The sequence below is a fragment of the Pogoniulus pusillus genome, chromosome 2, assembly GCF_015220805.1.
Source record: "Pogoniulus pusillus isolate bPogPus1 chromosome 2, bPogPus1.pri, whole genome shotgun sequence".
In the NCBI taxonomy this organism is placed as follows: domain Eukaryota; kingdom Metazoa; phylum Chordata; class Aves; order Piciformes; family Lybiidae; genus Pogoniulus; species Pogoniulus pusillus.
Window position 1 is genome coordinate 44,741,223 of NC_087265.1, and position 18,239 is coordinate 44,759,461.

Below are 18,239 nucleotides of genomic sequence, written 5' to 3' on the forward strand. Positions count from 1 at the left end.
CCACTTGAAAAGGCCTCTTTTGGCTAATCATAAGGGCTAGGAAAATTCAGTGGTTATGACACACCAGTGTTTGCATTACAAACAATTTAAAAACATGCTTCTGGAGTTTAGCTCTTCAGTCAATTCTGGCTGTTGCTGCACTATGATTTAAGTAATGCTTAGTGTATCTGGCATCAGGTATACGAATGGCAAGAGTCAATGTTTACAAAGTCTTTTCATGGACCAGTTTAGAGTTACAGAATAATTTCACTTAGAATAGAATCATAGAATCAGTCAGGGATGGAAGGGACCACAAGGATCATCTAGTTCCAACCCCCCTGCCATGGGCAGGGACACCCTACCCTAGATCATGCTGGTCAGAGCCTCATCCAGCCTGATCTTAAACACCTCCAGGGATGGGGCCTCAACCACACCTCTGTGCAACCCATTCCAGGGTCTCTCTAGATCTTGACAGGGACCTCTCTAGATCTCACCTTCCTTTGCCTCAAATACTGCTGTGTATGTTCTGCATTTACATGCTTTTCATGATCCAGATCTGTAACAATCATGCATTGCTAAATGAAGACTGACTGCAGTCAAGAGATGCTTCCTTCTTACCTGTCCATCCCCATTGTGGGCAGAGCTGAATCACAGTTGCTGGGCCAACATCTCCATGGGTGAGAACATGCAAGTCAGCACAACCAGCCTGGCCTCCTAGAACTCCTTTTCCAAAGAGGCCAGTCAGGGGCACACAAGTGTACTGGAAATTAATAATTGTTATGAATTATGAATATTACTTTATGAATATGATTTTAAATTAATTTTTAAAACATCAGGAAAAGTCCCTGAGATTCTTTGGACTTTTGGTTGACAGGAAGCAACTGCTCAGAATTAAACACTTTAAACAATCAGAACTTGGAAAATAGGAATGGGAAAAGAGGGAAATTCTAACTATGTTTATGGAGTCCTGGCATTCAGTCCAGCATATGTACTCATGATGGTTTTGGTCCCTGCTTAAGTCTCCTGTATCAAAACCACTTTCAGACTCATGGTAATGATCCCAGGGCAAAATACAAAATATTCCAGGCAGAGAGAAGAAGAGGTGAATTGCTGCTAAGCTGGCAGGTGTGAGCTGCATACACTTGGCTGCCTTTAACAAGCCGCAAACGAAGAGAGGCTCTTCCAGAAAGGCATAGTTCTCTAAATCATCCCCCTTTAAATACTTCATTTTGAAGACCAAACTGGCCAACAGGCACTAGCACCATTGTACTGGCCAATGAATTCAAAGCTTTGTGCCTCCTTTGACCATGCAGACACGGTGAGGGGCAGCGCAAGACACCTGACCCGTGGTGCAAAGCCCCCTAGTCCTCAAGGCTTTGCTCGGCCCAAACCCTTAATGTTTTCCTCCTCCTGTTGTGGGAGTTAGAAGAGAAAGCAAGGGTTAAACCAGCCTAGCAGCATCAATGCCCTACCATGACAACAGGGTCAGAATATGTTCCACAGCCTCATTCCAGATGATTTGACATCCTTAGGGACATGGGTCTGGGTGGATGAAGAAGGTACCCAAATGCAGGCAGTACCTGTTTTTCACTGGTGCTCTCAACTGACTTCAGATTCTCTGTTACAGCCCACTGGGCAGAAATGTTCAGCCACCTCTTGTGTGTCACACTTGCTTTTCTTTGCCTTACACTTCATTTTTCTGTTTCTGCAGTATGATGGAAGCTTTTCTGACTTTCAGGTTAAACTTCCCTTTTCAATAGAGATTTTAAAGGACTCTTCAGCTAAGTACAGAGTACACTAGAAGTGCCCTAGCAAGTGCTCTTGTGTCACATATTTTCTAACTCATAAAAATGATATGAAATCCTACTTTAAAAAATACAGACCATAAAATCTACAGAACAACAAAGTCACATAAAACACCTACAAAATACTGGGGTTTTCCTCACCGACACCTTTGATATAGTAACAAAGCTTATACTGGAATAAAACTTACTATGCTGCAAGTTGATTATACATTACCCATGCTCTAGTCCAGTGTTTAATGAAAGGTGGTTAAATCATAGAATCAGCCAGGTTGGAAGAGACCTCCAAGATCAGCCAGGCCAAACTAGCACCCAGCCCTATCTAATCAGCTAGACCACGGCACTAAGTGCCTCAGCCAGGCTTTTCTTCAACACCTCCAGGGATGGTAACTCCACCACCTCCCTGGGCAGCCCATTCCAATGCCAATCACTCTCTCTGTGAAGAACTTCCTCCTAACATCCAGCCTAGACCTCCCCCAGCACAACTTGAGACTGTGTCCTCTTGTTCTGTTGCTGGTTGCCTGTTAGAAGAGGCTGACACCCACCTGGCTACAACCTCCCTTCAGGTTGTTGCAGACAGCAATGAGGTCAGCCCTGAGTGTCCCTCTCTCCAAGGTAAACACCCCCAGCTCCCTCAACCTCTCCTCAAAGGGCTATGTTCCAGGCCTCTCATCAGCTTTGTCACCCTTCTCTGGACACGTTCCAGCACCTCAACATCTCTCTTGAATTGAGGGTCCCAGAACTGGACACTGCACTCAAGGTGTGTCCTGACCAGTGCTGAGTACAGGGGAAGAATAACCTCCCTTGTCCTGCTGGCCACACTGTTCCTGACCCAGACCAGGATGCCATTGGCTCTCTTGGCCATCTGGGCACATGGCTGGCTCATGTTCAGCTACGACCTACCGGTACCCCTAGGTCCTTTTCTTCCTGGCTGCTCTCCAAGCCATGTGCTGGATTTCCCCTATCTTGCCCTTGACAGGTATTATATATGTGTAGCCGATACACAAGATAGCTAAATTGCCAGGCAAGTACTTTTTTCCCTTCTCAAGTTTTACCAATGCTAAATGCTACAAGGCAACAGAGAATTAGATTCTTTGTTTCATGAAGTTTTTTAAACTGAACATTTGGAAATCTCCTAGCACTTATTGCTGAGCATGACATTCCTGTGCTGAGATTCATCCATCTCATTTCTACAACTCCATAATTCTCACTAACTCCCTCTGCTCTGTCCTTGTGAACTGGTATAATGCTCATACATAATTGTAAAGTATCTGTTATAAGTGAACAGTCTAACTGCTATAGATCACAGAGGAATTTATTGCCTTTAGCTTTTGCTTTAGAAAATCTGCGAACTAGAAAATCTTCTAAACTTTTTTATATTAGATGTATGTTTTAAAATGAGAATATACTTGACCAATATCTTCTTATTCTCATTGTTGATAACTCTTATTTAAAGCACAGCCATTGTGAGGCCATTGAATGCATACTGCAGTCCTCTGGAAGTAGTTTTTTTATGGTTTATCTATTTTTTGTTAATGGGAGATTCCAAGAGAAATCCTGCATAAACCTCAGTATTCTTATAGAGAAAGAATTGGGAAAAGAAATCAGAACTTGGTAATTATAATGACATAACTTTATATAACCACAGTTAATAAAGCAACTTATTGCTCATGGATATGCTACAAAGTAATCCAGAGATGTGTATTACCTGTCTGCATTAGACTGTCGTCTGCTCTGCACTTGTATACGGCTGACAGGTAACAAATTCAATTCAAGGGAGATGTTGAGATATTGGAACATGTCCAGAGAAGGGTGACAAAGCTGGTGAGAGGCCTGGATCACAGCCCTGTGAGGAGAGACTGAGGGCGCTGGGGGTGTGCAGCCTGGAGAAGAGGAGGCTCAGGGGTGACCCCACTGCTGTCTACAACTACCTGAAGGGAGGCTGTAGCCAGGTGGGGGTTGGTCTCTTCTGCCAGGCAACCAGCAACAGAACAAGGGGACACAGTCTCAAGTTGTGCCGGGGGAGGCATGGGCTGGATGTTAGGAGGAAGTTGTTGGCAGAGAGTGATTGGCATTGGAATGGGCTGCCCACGGAGGTGGTGGAGTCACCGTCCCTGGAGGTGTTCAAGCAAAGCCTGGCTGAGGCACTTAGTGCCATGGTCTAGTTGACTGGCTAGGGCTGGGTGCTAGTTTGGACTGGATGATCTTGGAAGTCTCTTCCAACCTGATTGATTCTATGATTATGATTCTAAATGTGTAGGCTACTAACTTGTCTTCACTTTGTCTCTATCCCTGACTCTTTGACCCTCTTTATGTCAAATGAAATTACAAATGTTGTGCTATCCATGTGATGTCAAAGTGATTTTTTTAAGCAATGAAGCTGTCTTTTCTCTAGAGCCAAAGCAATTCTACCATCCTGTCCCTCCAAGGGGAGTGTTTTCCTCAGCACAAAGACATCTCTTTATTGAGGCTGTTGGACTGGAAGAGACAAGGCTTGTTATGTGCACCTTCTAGATGATGGTGGTGGTAGTGATATTGTTATTTGATTACTTTCTTCTAGGTCTTCCTATTAAACTCACTGCAGGAAGAGACCTGAAGATTGAAATGCCACTTCAGTTTTACTCTCTTGCCTTCATTTTTCCTCTTTCCAACTTCCTTCCTATGATTTAATCATCAGTCACAGTATACTCTGAATCAATTTCTTCCTAAATTCAGCACCTGCTTATGCTCCTCTCTCAGTTAAGCCTCATGTGTTCTTCATGTCAAGAAAGGCAATCATAAATCTTGTATTCTGTGTTTTAATACAGCAGGACAGAGACTTCTTGCCTGTTGAATTAAGAAGACAGTTTCTTGTGTGTCTACTAATAAAAATGAGACCAAGTTGACTTTTTTCAGCTCACCAAAGAGATATTCTTTTTGTAAGACAGAGGATAAGGGCATGTGCTCTGTTAGCCCTTACAGAGCAGCCTCCCCAGCCTCTACACAAAAAGGACAGCTGTAACAGGACATGGTTAGAGCTAGGATATGACATATATACATGGGGCCTGCATTAGAAGCCATAAGAGTGCTCTCTGGTCAGGGATAGAGGGAATGGTGGGCCTATCCTTTCAGCAGTGCTTTGGTTTTATGCTTGTTTAACTGGTCATGAAATAATATACACCATTTCAGTGACTTTTTGTGAGACCTCCCACCTGACAATTATGTATCCAATTCAAATATTCTGTTTTTTCAGCAGCATTTTCTTACTTCTTGTAATGCAGCTTCTAAACAGATGTCACTGTCGCTTAAGTCTCCTCACCACATCAGTGGTGCTAGGTCCAGCTGGAAAGCTGTAACCAGTAGGGTCCTCCAGGGATCAGTGCTGGGTCCAGTCCTGTTCAACGTCTTCATCAATGACATTGATGAGGGGACAGACAGACAGAGTCTGCTCAGCAAGTTTGCTGATGACACCAAGCTGGGAGGCTTGGCTGATATAGCTGAAGGCTGTGAGGCCATCCAGCAGAACCTGGACAGACTGAGAGCTGGGCACAGGGGAACCAAATGAGGTTCAGCAAGGACAAGTGCAGAGTCCTGCACCTGGGGAGGAATAATAAACTGCACCAGTACAGGCTGGGAGGTGATCTGCTGGAGAGCAGCTCTGTGGAGAGAGACCTGGGAGTGCTGGTGGGTAACAAGTTAGCCATGGCACAGCAATGTGCCCTTGTGGCCAAGAAGGCCAATGGGATCCTGGGGTGTATCAGGAAGAGTGTGTCCAGCAGATCAAGGGAGGTTCTCCTCCCCCTCTACTCTGCCCTGGTGAGACCTCATCTTGAATACTGCCTTCAGTTTTGGGCTCCCTAGTTTAAGAGAGACAGGAATACAGGGATCTGGTGGAGAGGATCCAGCAGAGAGCTATGAGGATGATGAGGGGACTGGAGGGCATGGCTTATGAGGAGAGGCTGAGGGACCTGGGGCTGTTTAGTCTGGAGAAGAGAAGACTGAAAGGGGATTTGATAAATGTTTATAAGCATCTGAGGGCTGCCAGGAGAGGGGGGACAGGATCTGCTCACTTGCTCCTTGGGATAGGATAAGAAGCAATGGGTGTAAGTTGCAGCACAAGAGGTTCCACCTCAACACGAGGAGGAAATTCTTTACTGTAAGGGTCCCACAGCACTGGGGGGAGCTCCCCAGAGAGGTTGTGGAGTCTCCTCTGGAGACTTTCAAGGCCTGTCTGGATGTGTCCCTCTGTGATCTGTGTTAGATTGTGTGGTCCTGCTCTGGCAGGGAGGTTGGACTCGATGATCTCCTTTCCAGCCCCTGATACCCTGTGATCCTGTGATGATCGTGGAACGACACTGCCTTGACAGCGGCAGGGGAGAGCCAAGACTGCCAGCGTCCCCCGGTCCGGGAGGCAGCCGGGAAACTGGCGCTGGTACGGTCCCAGAGCGGCCGGTCCGGGTGCCGCAAGTGGCGCTCTCAAAGGACCCCAGGGCTTGCCAAGCCTGCAAGTTTGCACGGATGGGTGCAAAAGTGGGGAGAACCGTCCAAAAGCAGGGAGAGAGTAAACCTGAAAGCCCTACAGAAGGTAGGAGCCGTCCTAAGGCGGGGGTGGTCCCGCCACGGCAGGAGCCTGTCCTGTCAGGAGCTCTCTCTCTAGGCGGGAACTCTGAGGGCGGGAACTCTGAAGGCAGGAACCTTTCCCCATTCTCCTCTGCTCTAAGCTTTTCCAGACAAAACGTCCATTGACCATGTTGTACTGGGTGCGAAAACCCAGCTAACCACCAGCCCTGTTCCAGCCTGGGCTTCTACACAGGTCAGCCCATGGGTGGAAAAGACTTTTTGCTGCTCCCCCTTCGAGCCTGCAAAGGGCGGGGGGCGGGGGGGTGGGGGGGGTGGGTGAGGGGTTAGTGGGGAGCAGTTTTCGCACCTTCTTCTCCCATTCAAATCCACAGAGGGGGAGGGAGAAGAAAGAAATTTGGGGTACCCTGGGACATTGCTGCAATTCAGAATTGTTTTCAGTTTTGAGGATTGTTGTTTAGAGTGCACACACTCCAGGCCACAGCCTGAGTGCTGTGTCCAGTTCTGGGCCTCTCAATTCAAGAGAGATGTTGAGATGCTGGAAGGTGTCCAGAGAAGGGTGACAAAGCTGGTGAGGGGCCTGGAACACAGCCCTGTGAGGAGAGGCTGAGGGAGCTGTGGTCATTTATCCTGGAGAGGAGGAGGCTCAGAGGTGACCTCACTGCTGTCTACAACTACCTGAAGGGAGATTGTAGCCAGGTGGGGTTGGCCTCTTCTCCCAGGCAAGCAGCAACAGAACAAGGGGACACAGTCTCAAGTTGTGGCGGGGGAGGTCTAGGCTGGATGTTAGGAGGAAGTTGTTGGCAGAGAGAGTGATTGGCATTGGAATGGGCTGCCCAGGGAGGTGGTGGAGGCACTGTCCCTGGAGGTGTTCAAGCAAAGCCTGGCTGAGGAACTTGGTGCCATGGTCTAGATGATTGGAAAGGGCTGGGTGCTAGGTTGGACTGGATGATCTTGGAGGTCTCTTCCAACCTGGTTGATTCTATGATTCTATGAGAGCATCATTTCAGACATTGGCATTGCTTTTAGTATTCTAAAGAAACCTGAAAAATCATCCAAGCAGTCTTTAATATCAGGTTGAGGATTTTATTGTGCACCTAATTAATTTATTTCAGAGCTTCTCTTCTGGCCCTTCCTTGCCTTCCCAAACCATACAAAGCAGGAGCAATACCATTCTAAGGCAGCTGTACTTGGAGTGTATCTCCCAAACCTCATCAGCTATTAAATTGAATTGTTATTATTCATTTATTGAATTGAAGACATGCAATTTATTATCAAGTGTGTTTGTTTGTACAGGCCCTATTTTATTGCTTGGGAAAATGAAATATTGTTTGAATTCAACACAAGAGTGCTTTCAAATTATTTCCTTCCTTCTTGAACAAAATTTAAGTTCAGAATGCTTTTCCAACAAGGAGAGTTAATAGAAAAAATACTCATATGGGCAGATTTACAATTGTCTCAGTATGTTTTTCATACTGCATCAGGAGAAGTGTGGCCAGCAGGTCGAGGGAGGTGATTCTCCCCCTCTACTCTGCTCTGCTGAGACCCCACCTGGAGTACTGCATCCAGTTCTGGAGCCTCCATTACAAGAGGGATGTGGACATGCTGGAGTGTGTCCAGAGGTGGGCCATGAAGATGATCAGAGGGCTGCAGCAGCTCTGCTATGAGGACAGACTGAAAGAGTTGGGGCTGTTCAGTCTGCAGAAGAGGAGACTCCCAGATGACCTTCTTGTGTCCTTTCAGTATCTGAAGAGGGCCTACAAAAAATCTGGGGAGGGACTTTTTAGGCTCTCAGGGAGTGACAGCACTGGGGGGAATGGAGCAAAGCTGGAGGTGGGGAGATTTAGACTGGACGTGAGGAGGAAGTTGTTCAGCATGAGAGTGGTGAGAGCCTGGAATTGGTTGCCCAGGGAGTTGATTGAGGCCCCATTGCTGGAGGTGTTTAAGGCCAGGCTGGATGAGGCTCTTGCCAGCTTGATCTAGGGTAGGGTGTCTCTGGGCATGGCAGGGGGGTTAGAACTAGATGATCCTTGTGGTCCCTTCCATCCCTAACTGATTCTGTTATGATTCTATGATTCATTGTAGCTCAAGGCATCATATTGGCCAGCTAAGTTGTTCACATGCTGGGATATGTAGCCACCTGAGGATTGTGGCAGGGAAAATGCACCAGAGCATTTGTCTTCAGCACTTTTTTTAAAGAAATCTGGCTCATGTAACAAAATGAAGATTAAAAAAAGAGAGAGGGTTAAATCATTAATATGGAGTATTTTTTGAGAGAATTTTGCAAATTTTATTAGATAGTCCTAGTCCTGTGTTACTGTGACTGGCATTTGCCCAGACTTTTAAATGGAAAAAAAACCCAAGCCCATGACAGTTTCTTACCCAGAGTATGTTAGATCTGCTACCTCTCTTTACTAACAGATCTAACATTTTATGGCAAGATGCTACCGTTATTTGGCAAGGGGGCACCATTTCCTTCTCCATCATAACTCATGTCTTTTCCAGTGACCGGCTGACAAAACCAGCCACCCTTATAGCCCCCACAGGCAACAGCAAGTCAGGAGAGGAAGCTCCAGACCCAGCATGTAGGGAGACTGCCACTGTTGATAGCAACATCCCCCAGATATCTCTGGGTGATGCAGAAGACTTTCTTCTATGTTTGTTTGCTTTTTAATGTACGTTATCTAGCCAGACTAGGATGGAGACTGATTTGGCATTTGGCTAAGGGTTTTGGAATACACAACATATCTTTCCTTCTAAGAACAGAACCATGAAGGACTTGGCATTTGGTTAAGGATTTTGGTATGCACAACATATCCTTCCCTCTAAGAAGAGGACCATGAAGGATTTGGCATTTGGCTAAGGGTTTTGGAATACAGAATATGTCTTTCCTTCTAAGAACAGAACCATGAAGGCCCCAGGTACAGAGCATTGCATCCCCTCCCATGTATACAGGGCCCAGCACTTCATGCCCAAGCTGTTTTGATACCAGTGGCTGCTGAAATCATAGAATCAACCAGTTTGGAAGAGACCTTCAAGATCATCCAGTCCAACCTAGCACCTAGCCCTGTCCAATCAACTATACCATGGCATCAAGTGCCTCATCCATTCTTTTTTTGGACACCTCCAGGGACAGCGACTGCTGGGCATCTGCAGTTGTTGTCAGCCTGGAACTTCTCTGCTTTTGAATGCAGAGAATTGGAGTGGTTTAAAATTAGTTCAGTGAAACTGTAATCAAATCCATTTATAACTATCTGAATAATTACTTTGTTTGCCAGGCTTGACAGCAGTTGGATCGCTTAGAGTGCATGTGCCCAAATCTTTTTAGAAGCAGTGTTTGATTATAAGCTCTCTGCCCTGGAGGCTGTGTTTCTGGAATGTTTGTCAAGACCCTGATGCAAAAAAAGGCTGTAAGTCTCCTTGGGGGTTTCTGAGATTTGCTGCTCTTTAAAAAAGAAAATAATAAAAAAACATTAAAAAGTCATAAAATGAGACTCACAGAATGTGAAATCTGAGGACTTCACAGGCACCATGAAATTCCTTTTACAGGAATTGTTACTCAACTTATTCATGATGCAAACACGTTATTAGCATGTGACTGCTACAAAATATCTCATATGAGATAGAACTAGTGTGAGGTGTCCCTGCTCATGGCAGGGGGGTTGGAACTAGATGATCCTTGGGGTCCCTTCCAACCTTGACAACTTTATAATTCTGAGGAGGAGATGAACAAACAGAAAAAAAAAATTTGCTTCCACTATCTATTTTTTGTTCTATCAATAGATAGGTAGTGTCCATTATGCCCTGTTTAGGAAAATTCTTACATGGAAGAAAAAAAAAATTAATACTGCTTATGTGTAGAATCTTTCAAGAAAAAAAACTATTTCCAGGGAGGTGGTGGAGTTGCTGTCCCTGGAGGTGTTCAAGAAAAGCCTGAATGAGGCACTTAGTGCCATGGTCTAGTTGATTGGCCAGGGCTGGGTGCTACATTGGACTGGATGATCTTGGAGGTCTCTTCCAACCTGGTTGATTCTGCTGTCCCTGGAGGTGTTCAAGAAAAGCCTGAATGAGGCACTTAGTGCCATGGTCTAGTTGATTGGCCAGGGCTGGGTGCTACGTTGGACTGGATGATCTTGGAGGTCTCTTCCAACCTGGTTGATTCTATGATTCTATGCTATTCTATGTTTTCTCCATTTGAGATGTTTACATAATCTAGTGGAAGAGGAGGACAGCATCTCATAAATTAAATTTTTTACTTCAATATGTGTGCTAGTTTGACGCTAGCTGGAATATTTTGGTGAGAAGAATTAGATGATAGGCTGTGAAAATGAAAGAGTGGTGATGTCTACTTCACTCACAGGCTTACTGAGATGCATAAAACCAAGAATATATATATACATACATACATATATATATACATAATGGAGCCAGGCTCTGGCTCACAGGCTCTGGCTACCTGCACTTTTCTCCCTAACCTGATGTCTAACTAATCCTTCTTCTGCCTAACCCCCTTGGCCAATTCTCCAAACTCACCTTGAGCAAAGTCTGACGTAAGGTAGAGGGGTGGAAAGTAGGTGGAGGGTGGTTTGGAGCTCCTCCTGGGGACTCAGGTTTCTGGGAGGGCTGCTGTGTTTCTGTATTACCTTTTCTTTTCAACTTGTCTATTTCTGTCTCTAGCTGTGTATATTGTAAATATCTGCTTGTATATTGTGCTAAGCTGTAAATACAAAGCTTCATTCTTCAATCTTCAGCCAGCTGAGTCTAGGCTGGGTGATTTTCTGAAGTGTTGGGGGGGCAGGGAACACCCAAACCATCACAATATGCCTTAAGGGAAAGGATGCTAAGCATAGCAATATGCCTTAGAGGAAAAGATGCTAAGGAAGAGTTGGTTTGGGTTTTTTTTAAGTTAAAAATTGAGATGATTCTGTGTGTCATATAATTTTTTTTAAATAATGCTACATATGCTAATATTGGACAGCTAGAGATGTGCATAGCCTGTGTTATGCTCTGTGCATAATATCCCCCTACCTGTTGTGTGCTTATGGTGTGTTGGACTTGGCAACATCCTTAGCAGCACTTCTATTTTCATAGAATCATAAAATCAACCACATTGCAAGAGACCTCCAAGATCATCCAGTCCAACCTATCACCCAATCCTATTCAATCAACTAGACCATGGCACTAAGTGCCTCATCCAGTCTTTTATTAAACACATGTGTTGTAAAAGGTGCTTTTTAAAGTAAAACATCATAAAAATATTTTATAAGGCACAGTGCTTTCATTTTTTGTGAAATCTCTCATTTTTTATAATGCCACAAATTCTTTGAAAGCTCTTGGGGTTCAAAGTTATTTTTCGGGCAACAATAACATCCCCTATGAGGAGAGGCTGAGGGAGCTGGTGGTATTTAGCCTGGAGAAGAGGATGCTCAGTGGGACCTCGTTGCTGTCTACAACTACCTGAAGGGAGGCTGTAGCCAGGTGGGGTTGCTGTCTTCTGACAGGCAAGCAGCAACAGAACAAGGGGACACAGTCTCAAGTTGTGCTGGGGGAGATCTAGGCTGGATGTTAGAAGGGAGTTGTTGTCAGAGAGAGTGATTGGCGCTGGAATGGGCTGCCCAGGGAGGTGGTGGAGTCACTGTCCCTGGAGCTGTTCAAGAAAAACTGCATGAGATCATGTCTAGTTGATTGGCTATGGCTGGGTGCTAGGTTGGACTGGCTGATCTTGGAGGTCTCTTCCAACCTGGTTTATTCTATGATTCTACATCCAGAATGTAAATTTTAAAAGTGTAACCTACATGAATATGTGAGGTGAACTTTCTCCTTTTTTTGAGGTCTTCATAAAATAAGGACACTATCTAAAAACTTCTAAAAGACAAGTTTTTCAATATTGTAATGCTAGACAATGCAGGGTCAAGTTTATTATCCACATGAGATCAACAACCTATGAATACAGTACTGTTAAATAATGTCATTCTGCTTATAACATATACATTTTCCAGTTGGGTGCAAGTTAAAATAGTTTGATATTTATGTTCTTGTGAAACTAAAGTGCAGATGAATATAAAATTTGTCATGGAGCCCAGGAAAAAAGGTCTTCAGGCAGCTTCTTTCTAGACATCCTATTCAATATGTGCTCCAGGGTATTTAGTTCTTCTGAAAACAGTGTCAGCAAATTTTCTGGGTATTTCATGACTATTTTAAGAATTTTAATTAGGCTGAAACAGAAATGTTCTTCAGGAAGAAGGATGCAGCTCACCCTTAAGTGATGAGCAAGTGAAGAGTAGACCAGAGAAATATATAAGTAGATTCTAGCAACACTTTCATTTCATACATAACTGGAACAACGTTTCACTGAGGTTAGATTTCAAACCTTGAAGGAGCCTCAAAGTCCTGACATTATAGGATCTCACACAAATGCATACACATTTAAAGTGATCTGTGGATGGTAGAGCTCAAGGACATGGTTGAAAATATGTTTATAGAATCATAGAATCAACCAGGCTCAAGTGTAGAACCCTGCAGTTGGCCTTGTTAAATCTCATCCCCTTGGCCTCTGCCCACCCATCCAGCCTGTTGATGTCCCTCTGCAGGGCTCTCCTACCCTCCAGCAGATCGACACCTGCTCCTCACTTGGTGTCATCTGCATATTTACTGATGCTGGTCTCAACCCCCTGATCCAGATCATCAAGATACTGAACATATAGAAATTAGGGTTTTGTTTCTTTTGAAATACTAATTATCTAGATCCTTATAGAATTTCAGAGGAGCCAGAGGAAATAGTTTCTGATCAACATTAATAATTCTCATTTCATCATCAGGGTCTGGAGTCATCTAGGTATCCACAAGGAAATTTATTCTGTGTCATACAAAAACTGATGCCAAACCTTCTTGTCTCCCAAAATAACACTAGTTGGAGAAAAATAACTTATTTAGGAAAATACAGTTTAATAAGAAAGAAACTAAAACAAACAAGCTGAAAAGGACACTAGAAACTCTTCAAATATGGAGAATAGGGACCAAACAGTCAATGAGCTAAGAGACAGGTGTCAGTGCTGTGAGATTCCATTATTTCTTTCATATGCTAGCTTTCTTATGAAGAGCAAAGCATGATAAGGCTAAAGTATATACCTGCTTAGCAAATTCTCTTCATTGTTGTTCCCTCTTCACATCTCCTTCAGCAAAGTATAGAAATGCCTCCAGCAAAATTTGGCTGTCAGTACTGCAGGACTTGTGACTTCAGCAGTCAGTTTCTGTTCCTATTGCTGCAGTTCAGTTTTCACCAATTGTGTTCACTGTCTAGGAAAAATAATGCATGACAACTTCACAGAATCATAGAATCAGTGAGAGTTGGAAGGGACCACAAGGATCATCTAGTTCCAATGTCCCCTGCCATGGGCAGGGACACCCTACCCTAGATCACGCTGGCAAGAGCCTCATCCAGCCTGGCCTTAAACACCTCCAGGGATGGAGCCTCAACCACCTCCCTGGGCAACCCATTCCAGGCTCTCACCACTCTCATGCTTAACAACTTCCTCCTCATGTCCAGTCTGAACCTCTCCAACTCCAGGTTTGCTCCATTCCCCCTAGTCCTGTCACTCCCTCATAGCCTAAAAAGTCCCTCCCCAGCTTTGTTGGAGGCCCCGTTCAGATACCAGAAGGACACAAGAAGATCCCCTGGGAGTCTCCTCTTTTCCAGACTGAACAGCCCTGACTCTTTCAACCTGTCCTCATAGCAGAGGTGCTCCAAACCTCATTAGTATTTGTGTAGCCTTTTTTTTATTCTAGGTGTTTGTACCTACATGTATGTTCCATGTAAAATCCTCCTAGTTCTAGTTGCAATTTATCTTTGCTGGTATCAAGCTGGTACCACTGCCTCTGTAATACCAACTCTTCCTGAGATTACTTTGAGTACATTTTAACTGCCCTTTAAAAATAAAAATAATGCAAAATCCTGCAGCAAAAGTTCCCTCTCTCAGGCAATTTAGTCCCTTCAAACACAGGTCAAGATATTTTCCTTCATTCTAATCTAAAGAAGAAAATAATTAAAGGAGTCTAAAGCCTCTGTTAATGCAATGATGAGGACTTGGATTGCCTTTGAAAGTCAGAAAGTTCCGAATGTGTGATTCTTAGGGTAGTAATGCTATTATAGAGAGAGAGCTGCCTCTCAAAGCAAAAAGTAATGTCATTTCAAGGTCATTGGAGTGTACATTTAAGAAATAAATATTTCTAATTTATTTCCTATAACTGCAGTGTTAATGTAGCATTAAGACAGCTTTTCACACATAAGCTCTCCAAGTTTTGATTAATTAAATAGGAGAGGGATAAAAGATGCCATTAAGTTTCATGAAGGGCTTAAAACAGCCTTAATGCATGTATGGTATTAAGTATAGAAGAAACTAATTTTATCTATATTTATTAGGTATTTCTAATGGATTTGTCAGTCTTGTATGACTCAGTGTGATGAGGCAGCATTAACAATGTCTTGTCTTCTGGTCAGTATAAAGAGAAATGGATTTATTGTGGTTTCATAAACAGATACTCTCACTGTTATCTCAGGTAGATATCACAACAGTTTTACTTTCCCAGCAAGGTACTATCCTGCCTAATCACTACAGACTTGCTGGGTGATTTGGACTCTGTCTGACCCTGACCATCATCTCTGAATGTGATGCAGATATGTTACTTTACATCCTTGCTCTTGGTAAAGTTGCTTATGCCAGCCTTGTTACTGCACTCTCTGCTAGTTTGAAGCTAGCAGAAATATTTTAGTGAGAGAAATTAGATTATAGGCTGTGGAAAGGAAACAATGGTGATGTCTACTTCACTCGTAAGCTTGCTGAGATGTGTAAAGAACACAAAACATAGATGAAACAGTTGCAGTGGCTCTCTGTCACAGCTGGTGCCTCTACATTTCTCCCTAGCCTGCTTTCTGTGTAACTAATCCTTCTACTTTCTAACTCCCCTGCCTGATTCTCCAAACTCACCTTGAACATAAGGCAAAGTCTGGGATAAGGTAGAGGGCACACTGCTGGCTTATGTTGAGCTTCTCGTCCACCAGCACCCCCAAGTCCTTCTTCTCAGGGCTGCTCTCCAGCCAGTCACTGCCCAGCCTGGATTTGTGCTTGGCATTGCCTCGACCCAGAGGCTGTAGTTTTATTGCTGTAGTGATGAAGTACACCAATGGGTACCCAGAGAAACCGATTTAAGCTTTGCATGAGCTTTGCTAATAGTTTTGGCCAAGTACTTTATTAACAATTACTCAAAAATGAAATCAATATCTAAATAAGTCTTGCTTAAATTAGCATTTGCTTAAATAGTCTGATTGCCTCACAGATCATGGGAGGCTCCAGCATCCTCTGTCTACCTAGGAATAACTGGGTCTGCATTTATTTTTCCAGGTACAGTTAAACTCAGATAACATTGGTCTTTTTGCTTCTTAGCTTGTGCATAATGTCATTGACTGGTAGCTGTAATTCTAAACCATGACTAAAGGCAAAACATAGTTGTTATTCCCATAACATTAGGGAGGGGTGTATTAACATGTCCTCCACCCACATAATTTTTTAATCTCTTTTGCATGGAGACTGGCATTTTACTAACAGCTTTTTGGGAAACCTGAGGGCACTGAGGTGGGAAAAAAAAAGGACAAAAAAAATCAGCCATGGAACATGAAAATTGCAAGATAGAATAAAGTCTGTTACAGAGTTAAAAAAGAAAGTACATATCTATTTGAAGGATGCAAACCATCATTATTATGTATCACTGCCAGTCTCCAAGGCAAGCAGTATTGCAGCAGAAGGAAAAGCAGGGATTCAGCATGGAGAGACAAAAACTGAGAAATGATGTAAAGGTTATTAAAGCTATCTAAAGAAAATACTCTCCAACTTTGATTGGTTTGAGTAAACTTAAGGGCCAAACACAGTCATTTAAGGGGACACTTAATCTCTTTTCCTTATTAGCATTTGTCCTTTGAATGAAGATAACTTGAAAAAAAATCACAGTAATAAAGACCTTCTGTATTAATCCCAGGATCAAATTCTCATATTTTTAGAAAGCAAAAGGCTTGGAAAATCTTGGAAACTGCTGCAGAATAAAAGATTGGCCAAGAGAGGAAATGACATCCTGGCTTGTATCAGAACAGTGTGGCCAGTAGGACAAGGGAGGTTATTCTGCCCCTGTATTCAACACTGGTCAGGCCACACCTTGAGTACTGTGTCCAGTTCTGGGCTCCTCAGTTCAAGAGCAATGCTAACATACTGAAACATGTCCAGAGAAGGGTGACAAAGCTGGCGAGGGGCCTGGAACACAAACCCTGTGAGGAGAGGCTGAAGGAACTGGGGGTGTGCAGCCTGGAGAAGAGGAGGCTCAGGGCTGACCTCATTGCTGCCTACAGCTACCTGAAGGGAGGTTGTAGCCAGATGGGGGTTGGTCTCTTCTGCCAGGGAACCAGCAATAGAACAAGGGGACACAGTCTCAAGTTGTGCTGAGGGAGGTCTAGGCTGGATGTTAGGAGGAAGTTGTTGGCAGAGAGAGTGATAGGCATTGGAATGGGCTGCCCAGGGAGGTGGTGGAGTCTCCATCCCTGAAGGTGTTCAAGAGATGCCTGGCTGAGGCACTTAGTGCCATGGTCTGGTTGATTGTGTAGGGCTGGATGCTAGGTTGGACTGGCTGATCTTGGAGGTCTTTTCCAATCTGGTTGATTCTATGGTAAGATATGCATTCTAACAAGATGCATGTGACAAAGTATTAAAGATTTAATACTATGAATGCATCTGGGCACGTGAGAGTACATATACACAAATATTGGTGTGAATAAAATTGAGATATGACATGCATCTACATGTACATTTTTATGTACATGTATGCCTCTATGTTTCATGTATAAAAGCATAATTTTGGGGCAACTGTAAAACTCAATAATAGCTGATTTATAGAAAATATATGAGTTAGTTCATGGAGGAGGAAGTAAAAGTTTAGATCTACTCCACTTATTTTACTCGAATTTCACCAAGATATAAAGTTATGATTTGGCATATTTCAAAGAGTCACTACAAGCAGGGAAGTTGATAATTTAGGTAGCTGATAAATTGATTTGTTACAGTTGTGCTGATCTCTGGGCTTATTTCCTGTTTCTCTGTGAATTTATCAGGAGGATAATAGATTTATTTAGGTAGGTAGAGGAGATATAGTTGGATAATAGGCATAGGAGACAACGAAGGCATCATGACTCACCCATTCTCACTGAGGTTTTACTGCAGGAGTTATACAAGAGAGGCACATCACATTGGAACTCACCTGTAAAGAACAAAATAATTTATTAGAGAGAATAGAATGCAGTTTCTAAAAGTGTTGTTGAAACATTTTAATGTATAAGATTCCCATACTCCTTCAGTATTAATTCATCTTCATATTCCTTCATATTCAAGCTCTAAGAGACAGCCCAAAAGTACCATGCATAAAAATCTGAATCAAAGGGGAATGTTAGCTTTTCTATTGACACAAATGAGATGTGCAAGATGCTTCCATATCCATTGAATCTGAAATTGATTCTAGTTTGTAGGAGCTCTCCTTCTCATACTGCTGATATATAAGCTCATCTCATTTTCCATATTATGACAATGTCATTGTTTATTGCAGTTACTGAACAGGCTTCTGTTCAAGTTATCTTACAAGAAATGGAAAAGAATGCAAGAAAAGAAGGCAGTAGGAAAGGAAGAACCTTTCAAAAACTTTTTGGGAACCCAGCTGTTTAGAAATTAAGTATGACTTTAGATGCAGAAGGCCACTTAGAGGAACTTTTTGTAGCGCTAATTGTGATAAAAATTCACTTCTTGTGCATAAGATATCAGTTTATAGTCTGAAATATTTGTTCCCTTATGTGGCTGTTGTGCAGCTTATCTG

The 18,239-nt window shown here is 43.3% G+C and overlaps 1 protein-coding gene across 1 annotated transcript in view; it reads right to left on the bottom strand.

Moving 5' to 3' along the window:
• Positions 1-715, bottom strand: part of XIRP2 (xin actin binding repeat containing 2) — a 47,691-nt gene extending 46,976 nt beyond the window's left edge. The window contains exon 1 of the mRNA XM_064166109.1: positions 598-715. Within this exon, the coding sequence (XP_064022179.1) occupies positions 598-611 (14 nt within the window). The 5' untranslated portion in view covers positions 612-715. The remainder of the gene's footprint in view (positions 1-597) is intronic.
• Between the last annotated feature and the right edge of the window lie 17,524 nt (positions 716-18,239).